The 25,052-nt window shown below is 46.7% G+C and overlaps 1 protein-coding gene across 1 annotated transcript in view; it reads left to right on the top strand.

The window, feature by feature from the left end:
* Positions 1 to 25,052, top strand: part of LOC311248910 (metal cation symporter ZIP14-like) — a gene marked incomplete at both ends in the record, with an annotated part of 131,872 nt that overhangs the window by 713 nt on the left and 106,107 nt on the right. Inside the window, 2 exons of the mRNA XM_084338139.1 lie at positions 9,007 to 9,196; positions 21,784 to 21,953. Coding sequence (XP_084194265.1) covers positions 9,007 to 9,196; positions 21,784 to 21,953 — 360 coding nt within the window. The remainder of the gene's footprint in view (positions 1 to 9,006; positions 9,197 to 21,783; positions 21,954 to 25,052) is intronic.

Genomic DNA, 25,052 nt, shown 5'->3' with positions numbered 1-25,052 from the left:
CACTACAGAAGGTTAGCCCTTTCACTGTCACACTACAGAAGGTTAGCCCTTTCACTGCCACACTACAGAAGGTTAGCCCTTTCACTGCCACACTACAGAAGGTTAGCCCTTTCACTGTCACACTACAGAAGGTTAGCCCTTTCACTGTCACACTACAGAAGGTTAGCCCTTTCACTGTCACACTACAGAAGGTTAGCCCTTTCACTGCCACACTACAGAAGGTTAGCCCTTTCACTGTCACACTACAGAAGGTTAGCCCTTTCACTGTCACACTACAGAAGGTTAGCCCTTTCACTGCCACACTACAGACGGTTAGCCCTTTCACTGCCACACTACAGAAGGTTAGCCCTTTCACTGTCACACTACAGAAGGTTAGCCCTTTCACTGCCACACTACAGAAGGTTGGCCCTTTCACTGCCACACTACAGAAGGTTAGCCCTTTCACTGCCACACTACAGAAGGTTAGCCCTTTCACTGCCACAATACAGAAGGTTAACCTTTCACTGCCACACTACAGAAGGTTAGCCCTTTCACTGCCACACTACAGAAGGTTAGCCCTTTCACTGCCACACTACAGAAGGTTGGCCCTTTCACTGCCACACTACAGAAGGTTAGCCCTTCCACTGCCACACTACAGAAGGTTAGCCCTTTCACTGCCACACTACAGAAGGTTAACCTTTTACTGCCACACTACAGAAGGTTAGCCCTTTCACTGCCACACTACAGAAGGTTAGCCCTTTCACTGTCACACTACAGAAGGTTAGCCCTTTCACTGTCACACTACAGAAGGTTAGCCCTTTCACTGCCACACTACAGAAGGTTAGCCCTTTCACTGCCACACTACAGAAGGTTAGCCCTTTCACTGCCACAATACAGAAGGTTAGCTAAAAGCTGTAAAGGAATGTGAATCACTACCCACTTTCAAAACCACTCTCAAAGAACACCTACGGGGGACTGCAATTAGAAACTGGCCCCTGTAAATGTCCTAACCCAACCCCCTCCAATGTACAGTAAATGACCAAGTATGGTTTTGTCAATATTCCAATGTACAGTTTTGCTTGTACAGTTGTACATTATTTAGAAAGTTGTACATTATTTAGAAATGTCCTCTGAAACACAAAATCTGGCGAAATGTTGAGAGAGGTCTGGAGGTTCATGTCTTTATCATAGTACTCCCTCAGCTCTGGTTGTGAATCCCCTTTATCACCAGTACTCCCTCAGCTCTGGTTGTGAATCCCCTTTATCACCAGTACTCCCTCAGCTCTGGTTGTGAATCCCCTTTATCACCAGTACTCCCTCAGCTCTGGTTGTGAATCCCTGTACCAGCTGTGAAGCAGGTGGTTTGTATTCACGGTCTAAACATTAACACTGCCTTCACATGGATTCAGGCGGTAGACCCGGATATCCTATTCATAATAATGAAGGAGATGAGACATCTCTCAATCAGATCTGGCAACACAAATCCGGGTTAACCGTCTGTAGTGTGGTAGTGAAAGGTTAACCTTCTGTAGTGTGGTAGTAAAGGGTTAACCGTCTGTAGTGTGGTAGTGAAAGGTTAACCTTCTGTAGTGTGGTAGTGAAAGGGTTAACCGTCTGTAGTGTGGTAGTGAAAGGTTAACCGTCTGTAGTGTGGTAGTGAAAGGTTAACATTCTGTAGTGTGGTAGTGAAAGGTTAACCGTCTGTAGTGTGGTAGTGAAAGGTTAACCGTCTGTAGTGTGGTAGTGAAAGTAGAGCTGTCGCGGTTACCGCATTACCGCGCCCGCGGTATCGCTGTTACATCACGCCCATCGCAGAGTTTAGCTGAATATCCACCGCTGTTTTTTATAATAATATTCTCAACCAAACCAATGCAACGGAACAATTTTGATTGACAGTCGATTCTGCCAATTACGTCACACCGCTTGCACCCGCCTCTGCTATTACCACCAATCGGCAAGCGCGTATTCGTTTTTTTACTTCCTGGATGTCAGCCATTGATCAGATCTCACAACAAGGCTAATAACGTTAGCTCCCCGCCGGAGTGGACTACCAGCGCTCCACAGGACTAAACGAGGCATAATGATTTTACTGCAACGAATGTTATAATAAAAGCCCTTCGTTCTATACACTTGTCTGATTGAAAACGTTATTAACAGACCGCAGAATGGGCACAACTCGGCACGCTCTGAGCAAAGGGAGGAACTGAGATATGAATTGAGTAATGCTTGCCTTGCTATGGTCCGGTAAATACGCTGATGTTATTGAACGTGTAACTATATAACGTTAATGCCACAAAACGAATGCCTTTGTTAATCATAAGTAGTAACTTTATAATAATAAGAAGAAGAAAGGGGGGGGGGGGTAACCGCCGGGCGCTACCACCCCTGCCCGCGACACCGAGTGAACGGCGCACGACCAGAGGGGAGACTTCGAATCCGTGTTTCACTTTCAATAACGAATGCGTGCTTGCCGAATCCCAAACAATATTCATGCTGCAAAGTCATCCTCTAAAGATAGACATTTAGACTAGAGGCAGGCTATATGCTATAAAGAGTAGACTACTAAAGTAGAGTAGACTACTGGTTGTGAAAGGGTTAACCGTCTGTAGTGTGGTTGTGAAAGGGTTAACCTTCTGTAGTGTGGTTGTGAAAGGGTTAACCGTCTGTAGTGTGGTTGTGAAAGGGTTAACCGTCTGTAGTGTGGTTGTGAAAGGGTTAACCTTCTGTAGTGTGGTTGTGAAAGGGTTAACCGTCTGTAGTGTGGTTGTGAAAGGGTTAACCGTCTGTAGTGTGGTAGTGAAATGGTTACAAAAAATCTATTGCATAAACACTAAAATCAAAAGTATTACACTTATCAAAACCTTACACTCAAGGAGCAAAACACCGGCCCAGATTTGCACCACTATAAGCACAATGTCAGCCTCACACTTTTTGTAAAACAATACACACAGTGATTTGCAAAACACTAAAACACACTTGCATTACATTAGGGGTTCCCAAACGTTTCCAGCTCGAGACCCAAAAGAGAAATTTGGTGTTTCCCCGGGACCCAAACTTACAAAAATACATCATGAATTGCCATAACATGGGCGGCTGGGTAGCGCAGCGGACTAAGCGCCTGCCTACCACCGCAGAGACACTGGTATCGAATCCAGCTGTCAGCGGTACCTCCGGCTTGGTCGGTCGTCCATACTAACACAATAGACCTGTCGCTAAACCACGCCCCCTTTGAAAACTCGGACAAGCAAAGCCGACCGTGAATGACTCTCGTTGACGATGGCCGCAGGCAGCCCCTTTTCTGACTGTGATGCAAGCCTTGCTTCACAGTCACGAAAGGGGCTAGGCCGCGGGAGATTTACCACAGCAGGTAATAGACCTGTTTTTTAAAGATAACACAAATATTTCATCTAGAAGCAGACAGAGAGGGTTACAATATGCAGTGGAAAAGTACGTTCATGAGATACACAATTTACCTTAGACCTCCATGGTGATGCAAGCATTAGCTATAGATAACGTCTCAAGCATTACTTACAGTTGACTTGATTGAAGATTACAAGAACTATGACGATAATGGATAATCCATGATTACTACTATTGCTGATACATTTAGTTTAAGGCTAGTGGTCCAAAGCAGTATACGAGCTAGACCCGACAGTTGTGTCACTAGTCACTAGAATGAGGAAAAAAGTGAGAGCTGTCACTTGCCAACAATCCTCCTCCATAAAGGGGTGAGACATCAGAGAATGGTATGCTGCACATTCTAGTGTACATCAGGTCAAATGATTGATTACACTAACTATAAATGTATAGTGATAGAGATCAAAGTAAAAATACCTAATAATAAAATAGACCTAATAGGGGGCGACAGTGGCTGTTGATGAAGATTAAGTACTTTAACATTTTAAACCAGCAATCTGAGGGACAGCATAACTGGACCACTTTAACAACCTTCAGGCCAATATATTGTGGGTTGAATGCACTGAAATACAAGAACACCCTATAGAATATGTACTGTACTTTTACTTTTGAAACTTAATACAGTACTGTAGTGATTGTAATGTACATAATTCACCCACGGACCTATTGTTAGGAACATTCTAGAAAATTAGTGCCGCCCGAACATTCTGAAACGTGTGTGATGTCATGGCAGTACATTCTAGAACCTTAGTTTTGCCCGATCATTCTGGAACGTTGGTGATGATGTCATAGTAGAACCTTCTACAACCTCTAACATTCCTATTTAAGCATTCTGTTTAGCTTTCTAGTAATGTCCACCTTCCGGGGAGCCTGCTCCACAGGCCGGCACTCCTCATCTGGAGTAAGAGGGGAGGAGAGAGGGGTGATGGATAAGGAGAGAGGGGTGATGGATAAGGGGAGAGGGATGAGGGGGAGAGGTGAATGAGGGGAGAGGGATGAGGGGGAAAGGAGAATGAGGAGAGAGGGATATTATTCAGTTCATCAATGACATGATTGTAAAGCTGCACACATTCCATGATGCTCACTTTAGTCCAAAAACATAAATCAGACCTCTTTCATTGTCACTCATGTCCTGTCTTGGGTTGACCTGTGTCGTCTCTGTGAGGGCAGTAACATCTCCAGCACACCTCATTCTGTGAAAAAAAACACAAAGCTGAGTATTAGCTAAGCATAGACGGATAATAATAATAGTTCATTTATGGAGCATCTTTCATACATAAAATGCAGCTCAAAGTGGATTTTATTGACAACAAACATAACAACTTTGACAGATCAACATTTGTGTTTGCCTTGTCAGGGATAAAACGAAAAGTCCAGGACTTATTTACATCGTTGTCCCTGTTGTTACTGGTTTCAAGTGGCACTACGGCATCTGAAGTGCATTGAGCATTCTTAGTGCATGTAGTAGTATTCATGTTATTAGTATTCTGTTGTCTGTTAGCCAGTTCTTTATACTATCAATGGTGGTCACTACATTACATCTATAACTATAACTGTCCTTGTTGGTCATCATTTCCACTGTTATGCACCTGGCTTGCGGTAACGTTGCTGATGAGATGAGGAACTAGCTGGCTCTACTAGTACTAGCCCTGCTATCAATCCAGTCCAGAGTATAAGCTAACGTTATGATACAGAAAGCTAACGTTATGATACAGAAAGCTAACGTTATGATACAGAAAGATAGCGTTATGATGCAGAAAGCTAAAAAGGTTGTCATTCGAGAGGTAGGGTCTGTGTCTTTTCGGAGCAGACACGAGAGCCCGGATATACAATAGCTAGTTTGCAGTCAAAGTCAAATGTTGGCAAACTAATAGTTTGGTCTACGTTTCTAATACATGCAGTCAAATATTATGTCTTTATGAATTGACCTTACCTTTGAGCAAACATAAGTGTCCTTAATAGGGTTGGGCACCGAAAACCGGTTTTAATTAGGAATATTTTTTTTATTTATTTTTTTACTCTGTTAATTAATACCCTAGTTACAGTACAGCAACCAAATTAAACTGTATCAAGTCAACTGAAAATGTGAATAGTATGAAATTTTTTTTAAATTTTCAAAAAAATATAAAATTCTCCTGCGAAATAAGCTGTGACCTGCACCTCAAAGAATCGGAATCGAGAATCGTTCAGAACAGGAATCAGCAATAATCAGAGTGTAATGTTAAGTTGCTCACCACCTAATAACATAATTATGTACATACAATTTTGTAACACTTTTAAATGAACAAACATTACTCTCCTTTCTATTTCTCACCCCTTTTTCAACTCTCCATTTCTTACCCCCTCCCTCTGTCCCTCAACCTTAAACCCCAACATTGAGCAACATTCTGATTCATTTGTACTGACCAGGCCACGTGAGCGGATCGGCGCGGCCGAGAAATCCGCTCTTCGCTCTTTAAAGCTTGGTCCGCTCCGCTAATCGATCATGTTGACCCCGCCCCCAAGTCGCTCTCCGCTCGCTCCCCGCTCACCTTGAATCGAGCCCCGCGCCAGATCGCTCGGCAGATTTATTTTTTTATTTTTTGGAGCATGGTGTAAATTAGCTCAAACTACAACAGTCTACACCCCCTGGGCCCCTTAACAATTGTTTGTATTGAGCCGCATTGTAATTGTACCCATTCTGCTATGTTAAATAACGTTGTTTATCCATTCACTAGCTATATTAAGCGATGATAGGCTAGCCGAGCCACAATGCTATGGTCGCTGCCATTAACGTTAGCATGTAAGCTAACGTCAACAACAATGGCGTCGATACGTTTTCTAACAGGAGTGAGTGTGGGCGTCTCTACAGTGACAAAGCCTGAACCGGATATCACAGGTTCACCCTTCTCATTGGTTGAAAATGGCCTTCATGTTTGTACATCGCCATCTGTTGCTTTGGCATTGTACTGCATGTATATTACATCAACAGTGTAGTTAAACCACTGTGAGCGACCTGGAGTGGATTGGAGCGGAGGAGAACTCTCGCTCCGGACGTCGCGCCGACCCATTTTAAAACCCACTCCTCGCTCACGTCAAAACCGCCCGCTCCGCGCCCCGCGCCGCTCACGCTCCGATCCGCTCACATGGCCTGGTACTGACTTATTAAAAAATTCTACTGACCTGACATCATGCTAGAAGGGGTATACTATTTCATCTATGGCACAATTAAATCTAATGAGAGGTATGTGGCTGGTTGAAGTTTTCAACCAGCAGATCTATTCTGGGCTTGGTTTTTGAAAGTGCTATTCTGAGGTCATGCTGAGCATTTAGTCTGTTTCTGTATTTGTTTTTCAGGTATGCTAGAGTAGAAAACCCAGATTCACATAAGTATGTGGTGCCCAACTGAATCAACACGTCTACAGCTTAAAAAAAAAAAATTAATAATAATAATAAATTTATAAAAGAAAATATATATTGGCGACCCAATGAAACACCGACACAGAATGTCAAATGACAGCGGGAGAAAGGATTAAAACACTGGCATTAGTGAGGAGAGAGAGACGCGTGTGGCACGTTGTCTAAAAACACCAGCTCAATTAAGATATTTCTCGTTTTCCTACCGTCCTAAAAGTGCCATTACTGCCATTACTGCCAAACCGCCTGAATCCATTGTGAACACGGCGTAAGATCTGGAGAAGTGTGGGATTTTAAAATGAGAAATGTGTAGAGGAGCCCTGTATGAACATCTGTAACTGTAACACTTAATATTTAACAGTGTTACTGTCCTCACGTGTCAATAGTGTACACGGCATGTGAGAGAGATCCAGAGGGTGGGTGGGTGTGTGTGTGTGTGTGTGTGTGTGTGTGTGTGTGTGTGTGTGTGTGTGTGTGTGTGTGTGTGTGTGTGTGTGTGTGTGTGTGTGTGTGTGTGTGTGACCTATGTCCCTCAACTGAGAGTGCAACGGATTCCTGCTGTTGTTTGATTATCTGAACAGGCAGAGTTCTGCTTCATATCAGATACTCCGCTTGCCTCCATGGGGGAATGTTATCGCAGACAGATAATGGCCTTCACGAAACACTTGGTATCTCATGTACTGCGTCCAATGGGCAGTTAAGGGGGGGGCGGGCACTGAGTTTGAGAGTTTGAATATGGCCACCAGTGATGTCGCACAATCATGTCGATGAAAAATCGAAGAAGAAGAAGTCTTTATTTGTCATGCAGATTAACACACATAGACACAGTGGTGTAGTGGTTAACACTGTCGCCTCGCAGCTATAGAAGGTCCAGGGTTCGATTCCCTCTTGGGCACCAGGTTGCCGTGTTGCCAGGTACCCAGGTGGGGTATCTCCCGGGCCTTTTCTGTGTGGAGTTTGCAAGGGTTTCCCCCCCCCCGATAAGAGAAACCCAATGGAAAAACATGCACAACAGATCGCATCCCTGACGAAGACGGACAGGAGCACTTGGATCGGTCCCCGGGGCGCGGCTCACACCGCTGCTCCCGGCTGCCCTTGGGGGGGGAAGGACGATGGGATAGGTCAAGTAATGCAGAGAGACATTTCATCTGCGACTCAATGCATGTGTGTGTTCCTGTGTGTCGCCCATCTCTGACGTGACAGTTTTTCCATTGGGTTTCTCTTATCGCGGGGGAAACCCTTGCGAGCATGGGGGGAGAACATGCAAACTCCACACAGAAAGGCCGGGGAGATCCCCCACCTGGGTACCTGGCAACCTGGGAGATCCCCCACCTGGGTACCTGGCAACCTGGGAGATCCCCCACCTGGGTACCTGGCAACCTGGGAGATACCCCACCTGGGTACCGTCCCCCACCTGGGTACCTGGCAACCTGGGAGATCCCCCACCTGGGTACCTGGCAACCTGGGAGATCCCCCACCTGGGTACCTGGCAACCTGGGAGATCCCCCACCTGGGTACCTGGCAACCTGGGAGATCCCCCACCTGGGTACCTGGCAACCTGGGAGATCCCCCACCTGGGTACCTGGCAACCTGGGAGATCCGCCACCTGGGTACCTGGCAACACGGCGACGTGTGTGTGTTTGGAAAGACCAGATGAGGTTTGATAGTATTTACTGAGGAGGGCCAGATAATGCTGATATTTAAACATAAAAATCTATAATACATAATAAATGTATACATGATCATGCAACATTAAAAAATGGTTGTAGGAACGGTTTGGGAGAGGGAGGTAGGGAGGGGTTTTAGTTGGTGTGGTGTGATAACAATGTTGAAATTGAGAAGTTTATACTTAGTTTAGTTTTATATACTGTATAATATATTATAATATATCAACCACTTCACATCATTAGTTCTGAGATACATAACCAAGTACACCTTCAAACACAATCTTCAAATGTCTTCCAACTAAATGTGTCCACAAACAAATGTCAATCGATCGAAGTTCGAAGTTAATATACAGTCAGTCATTACTGTTAATGAATAATAAGTTATTGTACAATCAATAGGTTGCTGTGCATCCAGTATCTTTAGAAAGCAAAAGGTATCCGCTGAGTATAGTAACCAAGAAGTTAAGAAGTAGTAAGCCATGGAGAGACCGTGGGAACCCTGATGGGGACGGAGTCTCTTAACGGGTGCGTTTGTTTCCATCCCCAGTGCTTGCCGGCGGACACCCTGGCCGTCTACAGCATCAGCGAGCAGTCGCGCCTGGACGGGCGGGGCCTGAAGGAGCTCTGCCCCACCATGCTGCAGCAGCTGGACGCTGGCGCCTGCGGGGGCGCGGCAGGGAGGCGGGGGGAGGAGCTTGGCGCCGACGCGCAGGACGAGCGGCCGTCCAGCTCGGAAGGTGAGCGGCCCGTCCCATTTGCTTTTTTAAACAATATTTTTATTGGGTACAAAAAAAAATATATTAAATCAACTTTCTTTAGTGAATATAACTCGTCAGTTTCGTCAACATAAATAATCCAATCAGGGCTCACGGTTGGTACGGAAGTGATGGTGACGTCTTGATGGAGCGCCGAGCGGATGCAGACAGGCTTCATCATTATGATAAATGTTTTATTTAAATGTTTATGACGAGTCATATACTATGTAAGGGATAATGTATGGCTACGAGGTCATTGTCGCAAAATAATTGACCGACACAGAGTTTAAAATACCGAGGCGCCGCGCCGAGGTGTTTTAAACGTAGTGAAGGTCAATTATTTTGCGACAATGACCGAGTAGGCTATACATTATCCCGCTTATTACATGGCTAACTTACTAACAATATACCTAATTCATTTGACAAATCGCAGTTGTTCTGTGGCTCTGTCAGCCCAAATAAAGTGATTATTATTATCGCGGGCAGCCTCTGTTCTGGCTCCGCTGACACTCCGCTGTCAGTGCAGCGCGGCAGGTGTGTCTGATTTGCTGCACTGATATGGGCTTGATTGCCAACAGCTGCGCACTGCGGTCATTATTGAAAAAACAGCGGTCATTATTGAAAAATAATGACCGCTGTCGGGGGGCTATTGACCAATCACAAGCAAGCATTTCGGCGAATGTGAAAACGCCATGTAATAAAATACTATAATATTAGTGTAGCCTAATCTTTATCTGCAACTGTGAAGAAAAACCCCATTGGTTTAAACAGAATGAATAGACACATACAAAATATCTATATTAAAAAAAAATAATAATAATTTAATTAAAAAAAAATGTATTTGAATGTTGATTTAGAATTAGAACGTCAACGTTATGAACGAAGCTTGGAGCTGTTTGGTGCAGTCCTACCGAGAGCTCCGGAGAAACGTCACGCTGTTGCTTTACGCCGGGACGTTCATAACCAGCGTTTCACATGCTTTACTTTTTTTTTAAATGTTCCGTTTATTGCTGTTTTTTCTTCTTCATTTATTTCATTCAGCCGACATGGATTCAGCTCCTCGCTGAGAACATTCTCACTGCCGTTACTGAGCAAACTGCATGATGTAAGAAAAACACACAACGTGTTGCCCAATCTTTTACAGCGAACCTCTTAGTTATAAAACGTCTCCAAGAAAACCCAGTCCATTGCCAACTCCAACACGCTTCTCCGCGTGTGAAGACAGTGGGGGGGGGGGCCGTCGGGGAGGTCAGAGCCCCCTGCTGGATGACCCAGACTCAACCGTCTCTCTCTCTCTCTCAATGACCCGACGCCCTCAGGTCTCTCTCCTCCTCCCACTGCGGTTAGGGCCGTGTCCCCGAAGCCTGTTTTTGGGCTTCGAACTTCGAACTAAAAAAAAAATATATATATATATATATATATATATCCTCAATTTGAATAAAGTCATTAATCTGATTAAATTAGTCATTTTTTTGTTCTTTTTTTTATCAACTTTCTTTAACCTGCAGTCAGCAGATGGTCCCTACAGAGACCTCTCCTCACGCTGCACGCACCCATCCCACTTTTTCAGTCCCGATACGATACATCTTTGTTGTTCCAGCACATGTGTGCGCGGGGTCGGGAATGAACCCTTTCACTACCACACTACCAAAGGGTTAACCCTGATGTATCTTGATCGGTGAGGAGGAGGAGGAGGAGGAGAAGGGGGAGGAGGAGGGGGAGGAGGAGGAGGGGGAGAATGAGGTGGAGGAGGGGGAGGAGGTGGAGGAGGAGAAGGGGGAGAAGAATGAGGAGGAGGTGGATGAGGAGGGGGAAGAGGAGGGGGAGGAGGAGGAGGAGGAGGAGGTGGAGGAGGAGGATGATGTGGAGGTGGAGGAGGAGCAGGTGGAGGGGGAGGAGGAGGTGAAGGGGGAGGATGAGGAGGAGGAGGAGGGAGAGGAGGATGAGGGAGAGGAGGAGGAGGAGGATGAGGGGGAGGATGAGGAGGAGGAGGAGGAGGGAGAGGAGGATGAGGGAGAGGAGGAGGAGGAGGGGGAGGAGGAGGTGAAGGGGGAGGAGGAGGTGAAGGAGGAGGTGAAGGGGGAGGAGGAGGAGGAGGAGGGAGGATGAGGTGGGGGTGGAGGGGGAGGAGGAGGAGGAGGAAGAGGAGGATGAGGTGGAGGGGGAGGGGGAGGAGGAGGAGGGGGAGGAGGAGGAGGAGGATGAGGGGGAGGAGGAGGAGGAGGAGGAGGAGTGGACCACAGCGCTACAGGCCATTGTTTAGCGTGTCTTTGAGCTCCGAGCAGAAGCTAAATTGGCGGCGTAGTAGGTGGAGGTTATAAAAAGCTTTGTAATGAAAGACCAGGGAGAGGTTTGTGAACTCGTGCAGCGTTCCTCCCTCCAGGCTGCAACAGGGCTCCAAGAATACTCCCCATGCTGCTGTTTTATAACCCTGTGTTTTATAACCCTGTGTTTTATAACCCTGTGATTTATAACCCTGTGTTTTATAACCCTGTGATGTATAACCCTGACTGGTGATGGTGACAAGAAACAAGATGGCGTAATTGTATCCAAATGTTTTTTATTTATTAGTTTATTAGTATTAAAAGAAGATACAGGTTTATTTTTTTATTATTCTTTTTTTCTATGTGATAAAGGGGGGGGGGGATTAAAGGCATTTTATTTTTTTTACTTTGATGAATCCCGCTGGGCCTGCGGCCTTAATAACCCTGTCATGGTCGCTCCAAGAAAAACAATCTGAACTTGAGTACAGATTTTCAGAATGTGATTTTGTTGGCAAAGGTTTCAACTCTAATAAGCTTCATAAGCCAACAATACCCTGGTTTTATAAAAAAAAGTTTCTTCAGTTCATCTTATTTTTAACTCTTTAAATGCCATGCCTGGTTTTCCATTTTACCGCTTGAATGCCACCATCCGCGCCAATGTTAACGTTAATATCGCCTAATCTATGTTTTAAATTATGGCTATGTGTCTAATCTGCCCATCGCATTATCAAAGACTATTTTCCAGACAGTGCTGTGAAGGCAGATTGTTTTTTTATCGCGTCGTTGCCGTTTCAGAGCAGTTAGAAAAGCCCCCGTTTTGATATAAAAAACAGCCCATTCTGGAGCATTCTATGAAAATCGTCTTTTAGTGGAATATTCCACAACGTTGATATTCGTCGGCCTTTTTATGAATCGTTTTCAAATAAACGCTAGATGATCAATATTATACGTGCACGCACGCACATTACGGCCGCGCGAGGATAATCGCCTCGTTGATTTCCTCTCGGAGTTTTACAATGAAAACGAAAGAAGACATTTCACAAAACAGCTTATAACTTCATCAAACTTACTCCGATTATCCTACCACTGATAACACAGAGTCCTTACCTGACATCAGATGGTATCCAACTGGTATATTCCAATTCCTGATCACCATTCGAAAAAATCGATAAGTGTATGGATCCAACGCGACACAGTAGATCTCTATGATCCGGGGGATCTGAGGCTCCAGAATGAACTGTGGTAACCCCGGCTGGATCAGTGAACTGGAAAATGTGGAGTACCGGATTTTTTTCCCCATTCATTTTCATTGAGTCCATTCCAAAATCACTTATGTCATCTGGGAGACGACAGGGGGCGCTTTTTTCCACAGTGATCGTCGGCGCCCCTCGGGTAGGCTCGGGTGATGCAATAATTTTTCAGATCGCAAAAAAAAAAAAAAATAATAATAATTCCGAGAAATCTCGTGAGTGGCTAGCAACCACCTATAAAAAAACACGAGAAATCTCGTGAGTGGCACTGAAAGAGTTAAGGATTATTTTCAAGACCTTTCCGCGTCATTGGGTAGTCGGTACACCGAGAGAAATGATGGAGAAGAGGAGGGACGCTGCGTCACCGAGCCCACGAGCGGGACTCACAACATCATGAAGACATGGAAAGCTCCAACACAAATCGCCCTCAGGATGGATAGCCCCATTCAAGTCACAGAATAGGACTTCAAGGGACTTCAGTACAAGCCTCGTCTCTTTCTCTCGCTGACTCTTTGTTTGTAACGGGCCTGCAGCTCTCCTCGCATAACTTCCAGTGTTGGTAGTGGTGGGCTTTACCCAGCTGAGACTGTTAGGTCTAGGGCTGACAGTGGTATGGTAGTGGTGGGCTTTACCCAGCTGAGACTGTTAGGTCTAGGGCTGACAGTGGTATGGTAGTGGTGGGCTTTACCCAGCTGAGACTGTTAGGTCTAGGGCTGACAGTGGTATGGTAGTGGTGGGCTTTACCCAGCTGAGACTGTTAGGTCTAGGGCTGACAGTGGTATGGTAGTGGTGGGCTTTAGTGCTGACATAGCGATGATTCACGATATTCGAGGGAATGATAATTTTTGCTTCATCGTCTTCCTTTTCATTGAAAAAGGTACCAGGCCATATTATCGTGATTTTGATTTTTAAAATTGATTTTCTTTTTCCCTTTCTTGTTTTCTAGGGAGGTAAAGCTTGACAGCGATGATGACTAAGATCTGATATAGAAATCAAAGATAGAATTGTGTTGTTTTTGGCTTTGAATGCGTTGTTGTGGGTGTTTCAGCGGTCATTGCCAAACTGTCTCATAATGTTTTTATCTTTGCACCACAGGTAGGGCTGGGCGATATCACGATATTATATAAATATCGGGTACAGTTCATTAACGATACACTTTTTAAACGTATCGTGGATATCGTGATGTTTTGCCCAAGAGGATTGTGTCTCGTCAATCTGGTCCACACGTTCAAACTTTTGAACAACGCCGCCCCCACACACATACTACTGCATCAAAGTTACTACTTATGATCAACGAAGGCATTCGTTTTGTGGCATTAACGTTATATAGTTACACGTTCAATAACATCAGCGTATTTACCCGAACATAGCAACGTCCGAGGTCGACCTATAGCAAGCATTACTCGTTTATATCTCAGCCCGTGCCGAGTTGTGCCCATTCTGCAGTCTGTTAATAAAGTTTTCAATCAGACAGATGTATGGAAAAGCTTTTATTATAACATTCGTTGCAGTAAAATCATTATGCCTCGTTTAGTCATCCTGCGGATCTAAAGCTAAACGTCGGCCGCGGCGAGCTACCGTTGTTGTTGACGTTGAGCTCTCGTCAAAATCAATGGTGGATATAGCGGAAGTAAAAAATGTATACGCGCTTGCCGATTGGTGCTAAGAACAGCAGGGTGGGTGCAAGCGGTGTGAAGCTTAATTGGCATGACACCAGACTGTCAATAAAAATTATTCTGTTTGCTTTGCCGTCTGAATGAATGAAAACTTTATAACAGATTGCAGAATGGGTACAATACAGTACAGCTCAATACAACAACAGTGGACTGGAGGATGAAGACCAGAAAAGACTTTAGGCTTTTTTACATAAGGGTCCTTCATTTTCAATTCATCAAAACATTTAGAGACATACAAATATACATAGTTTCATAAAAATGCTAAAATGCTATTGATTGATTGATTAATTTAAAACTTTAACATATTGCAGAATGGGTACAGTACAGATCAATACATACAATTGTTAAGGGATGCAGACCAGAGAAAGACTTTCGTCTTGTTTACATCAGGGTCCCCCATTTTCAATTCATCATATTTCATATCTAAATCATATAATATCTCATTGCTAAATATATGCAATATATAATCTAATAATCCAATAATCTAAATCTAATATATAATATAAAAATGCTAAATGCATGGGTATTTATTTTGTCTTTAATGTTAGCTTGCAAACTCAAATACTGTCTTGGTAAGCCTCATAATGAATTGTTAGGGGAAAAAAGAAAAACATCGTGATGTGTATCGTGTATCGCCGAAAGGTCAGAAAATATCGTGATATCATATTTAGGCCATATCGCCCAGCCCTAACCACAGGACACAGACGTGTGTAAATCTCTGCACTGATTCTGTCTCTCGTTCTTTTAAAACGAAACCATCACCCTCTGTTCTCTAATTCCTTTCTCTCTTGCCACAGATCAGACCGTCAACATATTTCCCCTCTTACTCAGAGTGTTATCTGTCCACTCAGCTCACTCTGCTGCTTCACCTAGTTGTGGAGAGATCTTCCGTAGAGATATCTGCCGTCACTTCAATACAATGGTGCTGAATGGCACTCAGTACATTTGAAAAATGTTAAAAAATAAATCATGATAATCCACAGACCTTGTGAGCAGTTTCATGTTGGAACTACTTTCTATTGAAGTACACCCCTCATAATAATGAACGATAGCACTCCAGGTAAAGGGAGGGAATATGTAAATGTTTTCGTATTATTTTGGGTGAACTGCCCCTTTAACCATTAACCCTTTCATTTGACATGAGCATCGCAGGTGCCACAGGCTCAAGCCGATTTATGATTACAAAGTTTGATCTCTTTCCACAGGTACGAATTATGAATCTCACCGCCTGCTGTGATAACCCTTTCACTGCCACACTACCAAAGGTTAACCATTTCACGAGGACAATACAGAAGGTTAACCCTTTCACTGTATTGCATGTATTGTACATGGTTAACCCTTTCACTGTGACAATACAGAAGGTTAACCCCTTCACTGCCACACGACAAAGGGTTAACCCTTTCACTACCGCACTACAGAAGGTTAACCCTTTCACTACCACTGTACCACACTACAGACGGTTAATCGTCTAGTGTGGTAGTGAAAGGTTAACCTTCTGTAGTGTGGTAGTGAAAGGTAACCTTCTGTAGTGTGGTAGTGAAAGGGTTAATGAAAAGTGAACCCACTCCCACCTCCTCAAGAGACTCTGCTGTAGGGTCTTGCTGTGTGTAAACTGTGTGTTGTGTGTGTGCCTGTGTGTAAACTGTGTGTGTGTGCCTGTGTGTAAACTGTGTGTTGTGTGTGTGTGCCTGTGTGTAAACTGTGTGTGTGTGTGTGTGCCTGTGTGTAACTGTGTTGTGTGTGTGTGTGTGTGCCTGTGTGTAAACTGTGTTGTGTGTGTGGTGTAAACTGTGTTGTGTGTGTGTGTGTGTGTGTGCCTGTGTGTAAACTGTGTTGTGTGTGTGTGCCTGTGTGTAAACTGTGTGTGTGTGCCTGTGTGTAAACTGTGTGTTGTGTGTGTGTGCCTGTGTGTAAACTGTGTTGTGTGTGTGTGCTTGTGTGTAAACTGTGTGTGTGTGTGTGTGTGCCTGTGTGTAAACTGTGTTGTGTGTGTGTGCCTGTGTGTAAACTGTGTTGTGTGTGTGCCTGTGTGTAAACTGTGTTGTGTGTGTGTGCCTGTGTGTAAACTGTGTGTGTGTGTAAACTGTGTGTTGTGTGTGTGTGCCTGTGTGTAAACTGTGTGTGTGTGTGGTTGTGTGTAAACTGTGTGTTGTGTGTGTGTCCTGTGTGTAACTGTGTTGTGTGTGTGTGCCTGTGTGTAAACTGTGTTGTGTGTGTGTGCCTGTGTGTAAACTGTGTTGTGTGTGTGTGCCTGTGTGTAAACTGTGTTGTGTGTGTGTGCCTGTGTGTAAAGTCTGTTGTTCATTGACCCTCCTCCATGCCTCTACCATGCCCCACCTCCACCCTCCCTCCCTCCCTCCCTCCCTCCCTCCCTCCCTCCCTCCCTCCCCTCCCTCCACCCTCCCTCCCTCCCCCCCCCTCCCCCTCCCTCCCCCTCCCTCCCTCCCTCCTCCTTCCCCCTCCCCCCTCCCTCCTCCCCTCCTCCCCCCTCCCCCATCCCTCCCTCCCCCTCCCTCCCTTGTTGTGTGTGTGCCTGTGTGTAAACTGTGTTGTGTGTGTGTGTGTGCATTGTGTGAAACTGTGTGTTGTGCGTGTGTGCCTGTGTGCAAACTGTGTTGTGTGCCTGTGTGTAAACTGTGTTGTGTGTGTGCCTGTGTGTGTGTGCCTGTGTGTAAACTGTGTGTTGTGTGTGTGTGTGCCTGTGTGTAAACTGTGTTGTGTGTGTGTGCTTGTGTGTAAACTGTGTGTTGTGTGTGTGTGCCTGTGTGCAAACTTGTGCAAACTGTGTTGTGTGCCTGTGTGTAAACTGTGTTGTGTGTGTGCCTGTCTGTTGTTCATTGACCCTCCTCCATGCCTCTACCTATTACCCCTCCCTCCCTCCTCCCCCCTCCCTCCCCCTCCCTCCCTCCCCCTCCCTCCCCCCTCCCTCCTCCCTCCCCCCTCCCTCCCCCCTCCCTCCCTCCTCCCTCCCTCCACCCTCCCCCCCCTCCCTCCCTCCCTCCTCCCTCCCTCCTCCTCCCTCCCTCCTCCTCCCCCCTCCCTCCTCCCCCCTCCCTCCCCCCTCCCTTCTCCCCTCCTCCCTCCTCCCCCCTCCACCCTCCCTCCCTCCCTCCTCCCCCTCCCTCCCTCCCTCCCTCCCCCCTCCCTCCCTCCCTCCCTCCCCCTCCCTCCCCCCTCCCCCTCCACCCTCCTCCCTCCCTCCCCCCCTCCCTCCCCCCCCCCCCCTCCCTCCTGTCCCCTACAGTGTGGGGCTTGTCCTTTCTGAGTGTGACTGTGGTCAGTTTGTTCTCCCTGACCGGAGTGTTCCTGGTGCCCCTCATGAGAACTCACCTCATGCGCGGCGCCCTCACCTTCTTCATCGCTCTCTCCATCGGGACGCTCTTCTCCACCGCCGTCTTCCAGCTACTGCCCGAGGTGCGCATCCAACCATCATGCATCCAACCGTGAACTCATCCATCCATCCATCCAACCATCCATCCATCCATCATGCATCCAACCGTGAACTCATCCATCCATCCAACCATCCATCCATCCATCCATCATGCATCCAACCGTGAACTCATTCATCCATCCAACCATCCATCCATCCAACCGTGAACTCATTCATTAAACCATCCATCCAACCATCCATCCATCATGCATCCAACCGTGAACTCATTCATCCATCCATCCAACCATCCATCCATCCATGCATCCAACCATGAACTCATTCATTCATGAAACCATTCACCCATCCATAAACTCTTTCATTCATTCATTCATTAAACCATTCATCCATCCACGAATCCATCCAACCATAAATGTATTCATTCATTCATTAATCCATCCATTAATTCATTCACTCATTCATTAAATCATCCATTAATTCATTCATTAAACCATCCATTCATTAATTACATCATTCATTCATTAAACCATCCATTAATTCATTCATATATTCAACCATGCATTAATTCAATCATTTGTTCGTTTGTTTGTTCAACCATCCATCCATCGATCAATAAACAAATAACTTAATAAATTAAACCATCCATTCAGCCACCCATTAACCAAAACCCTGCTATCTTTTCAAAGCACACACATTTTAAATGCTTGTTTTTTAATCCAACAATTGCATTCGATTCAAATATTTCACAGGTTCAACATGGTTTTACAGACATTTAAGGATGGAAAGAGCATTGTCTCTCACACACACACACACACACACACACACACACACACACACACACACACACACACGTCATCCTGTCACCTCAGACCATGCATCCTGTCCCAAGGGCTCAAACCAGCACACCATCACCCAGGCCCCCTCCCTCTCCTCTCTACCTCCTCTCTCTCTCTTTACCTCTCTGTTTTCACCATCACCCAGGCCCCCTCCCTCTCCTCTCTACCTCCTCTCTCTCTTTACCTCTCTGTTTTCACCATCACCCAGGCCCCCTCCCTCTCCTCTCTACCTCCTCTCTCTCTCTCTTTACCTCTCTGTTTTCACCATCACCCAGGCCCCCTCCCTCTCCTCTCTACCTTCTCTCTCTTTACCTCTCTGTTTTCACCATCACCCAGGCCCCCTCCCTCTCCTCTCTACCTCCTCTCTCTCTTTACCTCTCTGTTTTCACCATCACCCAGGCCCCCTCCCTCTCCTCTCTACCTCCTCTCTCTCTCTTTACCTCTCTGTTTTCACCATCACCCAGGCCCCCTCCCTCTCCTCTCTACCTCCTCTCTCTCTCTTTACCTCTCTGTTTTCACCATCACCCAGGCCCCCTCCCTCTCCTCTCTACCTTCTCTCTCTTTACCTCTCTGTTTTCCCCTCCCTCTCCTCTCTACCTGCTCTCTCTCTCTTTACCTCTCTCTCTCTCCACGCTCTGATAACCACCCTGGGAGGACAGAAGCTCCTCTTCCACTGCATCACTGATGAGGTGTGTGTGTGTGTGTGTGTGTGTGTGTGTGTGTGTGTGTGTGTGTGTGTGTGTGTGTGTGTGTGTGTGTGTGTGTGTGTGTGTGTGTGTGTGTGTGTGTGTGTGTGTGTGTGTGTGTGTGTGTGTGTGTGTGTGTGTGTGTGTGTGTGTGTGTGTGTGTGTGTGTGTGTGTGTGTGTGTGTGTGTGTGTGTGTGTGTGTGTGTGTGTGTGTGTGCACCCTCTCTGGCATATAGATGGCTGGCTCTCAGAGAGAGAGCACAGTTTGACTGGCTCTCAGAGAGAGAGAGAGAGAGAGCACAGTTTGGCTGGCTCTCAGAGAGAGAGAGAGAGAGAGAGCACAGTTTGGCTGGCTCTCAGAGAGAGAGAGAGAGAGCACAGTTTGGCTGGCTCTCAGAGAGAGAGAGAGAGAGAGAGCACAGTTTGGCTGGCTCTCAGAGAGAGAGAGAGAGAGAGAGAGAGAGAGAGAGAGAGAGCACAGTTTGACTGGCTCTCAGAGAGAGAGAGAGAGAGCACAGTTTGGCTGGCTCTCAGAGAGAGAGAGAGAGAGAGCACAGTTTGGCTGGCTCTCAGAGAGAGAGAGAGAGAGCACAGTTTGGCTGGCTCTCAGAGAGAGAGAGAGAGAGCACAGTTTGGCTGGCTGACTGTCTATTCAGCACAGCACACCGTTCTAACCACTGCAGCAGACGGTAGCCTCTGTTCCTGTGTCACTCAGGCCCCTTAGCGTTGCAGTATGCGTGGCGTCGGCTGAAAGACGGTCCGCTACTGGAGCACCGGGGGGCCTGTGAGGTGCCCTCAGAACGTCCTCTACGTGTGAACACACCCTCAGCCGCTGTCCCTCCCGCTGCACCGCTGGGCTATTTTAACCCTTTCACTGCCACACGACAGCCGGTTAACCCTTTCACTGTGACAATACAGAAGGTTAGCCCTTTACTATCACACTTAGCTCCGCATCCGCGGAGCTAATGATGCTAATGATGGAGCATCGCCGTCGGTTGTGTGATAGTAAAGGGCTAACCTTCTGTCGTGTGGCAGTGAAAGGGTTAAAGTTCATCTGCCCCCCTTTGTGTCTGCACTGCAAACGATGTCCATCTTGACAAGCAACTACGTGTTTTAAGTCTTATTTTAATCAGAACATTGGCGGTTCTGAATTATTCCAGATTATTTCACCTATTTCAGAAGAAATGTGAACAAGTGACTAATAATAACAATAATACTAATAATAATAATAGTAATACGATCAGATGAAAAGATCAATTTAATCTCTGTGTCAGTTTTGGAATTGTATTTCTTCACTTTTGGCTAAGCTAGCTGCTCCCTACTGCTTCCAGCCCCTGTGCTAAGCTAGGCTAGCTGCTCCCTACTGCTTCCAGCCCCTGTGCTAAGCTAGGCTAGCTGCTCCCTACTGCTTCCAGCCCCTGTGCTAAGCTAGGCTAGCTGCTCCCTACACTGCTTCCAGCCCCTGTGCTAAGCTAGGCTAGCTGCTCCCTACTGCTTCCAGCCCCTGTGCTAAGCTAGGCTAGCTGCTCCCTACACTGCTTCCAGCCCTTGTGCTAAGCTAGGCTAGCTGCTCCCTACACTGCTTCCAGCCCTTGTGCTAAGCTAGGCTAGCTGCTCCCTACTGCTTCCAGCCCCTGTGCTAAGCTAGGCTAGCTGCTCCCTACTGCTTCCAGCCCCTGTGCTAAGCTAGGCTAGCTGCTCCCTACTGCTTCCAGCCCCTGTGCTAAGCTAGGCTAGCTGCTCCCTACTGCTTCCAGCCCCTGTGCTAAGCTAGGCTAGCTGCTCCCTACTGCTTCCAGCCCCTGTGCTAAGCTAGGCTAGCTGCTCCCTACTGCTTCCAGCCCCTGTGCTAAGCTAGGCTAGCATGCACCTGGGCCTCTATCTGGAGACTCAGTCCTAAAGTGAATTACCTGTCAAGATGGAGATGTTTTTGTTGCAGTGTGTGTGTGTGCAATGAGCCAGTTAGACTATACCCCAGGGCTACTGGTGAGACAAAAAGAGGAAGAGAGTGTGTGTGTGTGTGTGTGTGTGTGTGTGCGTGCGTTAATGGGTGCACGTCCCCTAACTGCGGTGTAATTTCATCTTTTAATTACCTCTCCTCTTTGTCAAAGGAAGTGTTTGGGAATCGAGCGCAGCTTCAAGGGAGAACAAAATGATTATGTTCACAGGCCCAGGAAGGTGGTCCTCTAATGAACTCACAATCATCCTTTTCACTGTGGCTGTGGGTCTTTTTCTTTTTTTTTAACACAATTCTGGACGATCGGGTGATTTAAATGAATGCTTCCTTCCTTTTTTAGGGGTGAACAGCACGGTGTCCTCCTAGCCCCCCCCCCCCCCCCCCCCCGCTGAATAACCTCAATTAAAAAAAACATTTCCACTAATCATATCTCTCTTTCTTCTTGCTTTTTCTTCTTCTTTTCCCCCTCCTCCCCCCCCTCTCTTCTTCTGTGGTGCCTGCCGGTGGTCAGTGTGGGGCTACGGGCTGCTGTGTGTGACGCTGATCTCGCTGTGCTCGCTGGTGGGCGCCAGCGTGGTTCCCTTCATGAGGAAAACCTTTTACAAGCGGCTGCTGCTCTACTTCATAGCCCTGGCCATCGGCACGCTGTACTCCAACGCCCTGTTCCAACTCATCCCAGAGGTAGTGTTGCTGTTGCTGTTGCTGTTGCTGTTGCTGTTGCTGTTGCTGTTGTTGTTGCTGTTGTTGTTGTTGTGGCACGACAGGACCACCTCCACACAGTATCATTAAAGGACCACCTCCAGCAGTCTCACTCCACACAGTATCATTAAAGGACCACCTCCAGCAGTCTCACTCCACACAGTATCATTAAAGGACCATGTAGAGCAGTCTCACTCCCACACAGTATCATTAAAGGACCACGTAGAGCAGTCTCACTCCACACAGTATCATTAAAGGACCACGTAGAGCAGTCTCACTCCACACAGTATCATTAAAGGACCATGTAGAGCAGTCTCACTCCACACAGTATCATTAAAGGACCATGTAGAGCAGTCTCACTCCCACACAGTATCATTAAAGGACCATGTAGAGCAGTCTCACTCCCACACAGTATCATTAAAGGACCACGTAGAGCAGTCTCACTCCCACACAGTATCATTAAAGGACCACGTAGAGCAGTCTCACTCCACACAGTATCATTAAAGGACCACGTAGAGCAGTCTCACTCCACACAGTATCATTAAAGGACCACGTAGAGCAGTCTCACTCCCACACAGTATCATTAAAGGACCATGTAGAGCAGTCTCACTCCCACACAGTATCATTAAAGGACCACGTAGAGCAGTCTCACTCCCACAGTATCATTAAAGGACCACGTAGAGCAGTCTCACTCCACACAGTATCATTAAAGGACCATGTAGAGCAGTCTCACTCCCACACAGTATCATTAAAGGACCACGTAGAGCAGTCTCACTCCCACAGTATCATTAAAGGACCACGTAGAGCAGTCTCACTCCACACAGTATCATTAAAGGACCACGTAGAGCAGTCTCACTCCCACACAGTATCATTAAAGGACCATGTAGAGCAGTCTCACTCCACACAGTATCATTAAAGGACCATAGAGCAGTCTCACTCCACACAGTATCATTAAAGGACCATAGAGCAGTCTCACTCCACACAGTATCATTAAAGGACCATGTAGAGCAGTCTCACTCCACACAGTATCATTAAAGGACCATGTAGAGCAGTCTCACTCCACACAGTATCATTAAAGGACCACGTAGAGCAGTCTCACTCCACACAGTATCATTAAAGGACCATGTAGAGCAGTCTCACTCCACACAGTATCATTAAAGGACCACGTAGAGCAGTCTCACTCCCACACAGTATCATTAAAGGACCATGTAGAGCAGTCTCACTCCACACAGTATCATTAAAGGACCATGTAGAGCAGTCTCACTCCACACAGTATCATTAAAGGACCACGTAGAGCAGTCTCACTCCCACACAGTATCATTAAAGGACCATGTAGAGCAGTCTCACTCCCACACAGTATCATTAAAGGACCACCTCCAGCAGTCTCACTCCCACACAGTATCATTAAAGGACCACATAGAGCAGTCTCACTCCCACACAGTATCATTAAAGGACCATGTAGAGCAGTCTCACTCCACACAGTATCATTAAAGGACCACGTAGAGCAGTCTCACTCCACACAGTATCATTAAAGGACCACCTCCAGCAGTCTCACTCCCACACAGTATCATTAAAGGACCACGTAGAGCAGTCTCACTCCACACAGTATCATTAAAGGACCACCTCCAGCAGTCTCACTCCCACACAGTATCATTAAAGGACCACATAGAGCAGTCTCACTCCCACACAGTATCATTAAAGGACCACGTAGAGCAGTCTCACTCCCACACAGTATCATTAAAGGACCATGTAGAGCAGTCTCACTCCCACACAGTATCATTAAAGGACCACATAGAGCAGTCTCACTCCCACACAGTATCATTAAAGGACCATGTAGAGCAGTCTCACTCCACACAGTATCATTAAAGGACCATGTAGAGCAGTCTCACTCCCACACAGTATCATTAAAGGACCATGTAGAGCAGTCTCACTCCACACAGTATCATTAAAGGACCACCTCCAGCAGTCTCACTCCACACAGTATCATTAAAGGACCACGTAGAGCAGTCTCACTCCACACAGTATCATTAAAGGACCACGTAGAGCAGTCTCACTCCACACAGTATCATTAAAGGACCACGTAGAGCAGTCTCACTCCACACAGTATCATTAAAGGACCACGTAGAGCAGTCTCACTCCCACACAGTATCATTAAAGGACCACGTAGAGCAGTCTCACTCCACACAGTATCATTAAAGGACCACCTCCAGCAGTCTCACTCCCACACAGTATCATTAACCCTTCCACACGACAGCCGGTTAACCCTTTCACTGTGACAATACAGAAGGTTAGCCCTTTACTATCACACAACCGACGGCGATGCTCCATCATTAGCTCCGCGGATTCTGTCGTGTGGCAGTGAAAGGGTTAAAGGAGCACACCAACATACTCTTCTCCAGAGTCGAGATGAGAAGATAGATTTCCAATGTCCCCTCTATCTGCGTTCAGTAGAAAGCTATCCGGCTGCAAGCTAGCCTAGCTTAGCACAAATGAATGGAAGCGGATATGGACCACTAGCTCAGCTTAAACCTCTGTGTTTTTTCGCCAACAGCTAGGCTAGATGGTCCATATCCGCTTCCATTCATTTGTGCTAAGCTAGGCTAGCTTGCAGCCGGATAGCTTTCTACTTATTGTCCGACTCTGGAGAAGACCGTAATGTTGGTGTGTTCCTTAAGAACCTTTTATTTGACTTTATTTTGCAGAGGGGTCAGAGGTCAGGGGGGTCAGAGTGCAGGGCAGAGGGGTCAGAGGTCAGGGGGGTCAGAGTGCAGGGCAGAGGGGTCAGAGGGCAGGGGGGTCAGAGTGCAGGGCAGAGGGGTCAGAGGGCAGGGGGGTCAGAGTGCAGGGCAGAGGGGTCAGAGGTCAGGAGGGTCAGAGTGCAGGGCAGAGGGGTCAGAGGTCAGGGGGGTCAGAGTGCAGGTCAGAGGTCAGAGGGGTCAGAGTGCAGGGCAGAGGGGTCAGAGGGCAGAGCAGAGGGGTCAGAGTGCAGAGGGGTCAGAGGGCAGAGGGGTCAGAGGGCAGAGCAGAGGGGTCAGAGTGCAGAGGGGTCAGAGGGCAGAGGGGTCAGAGTGCAGGGCAGAG

The sequence above is a fragment of the Notolepis coatsorum genome (genome assembly GCF_963971535.1).
Source record: "Notolepis coatsorum genome assembly, chromosome: 1".
In the NCBI taxonomy this organism is placed as follows: Eukaryota; Metazoa; Chordata; class Actinopteri; order Aulopiformes; family Paralepididae; genus Notolepis; species Notolepis coatsorum.
The sequence above is the reverse complement of the archived record's forward strand: the minus strand, read 5'-3'. Positions and strand labels throughout refer to the sequence as shown.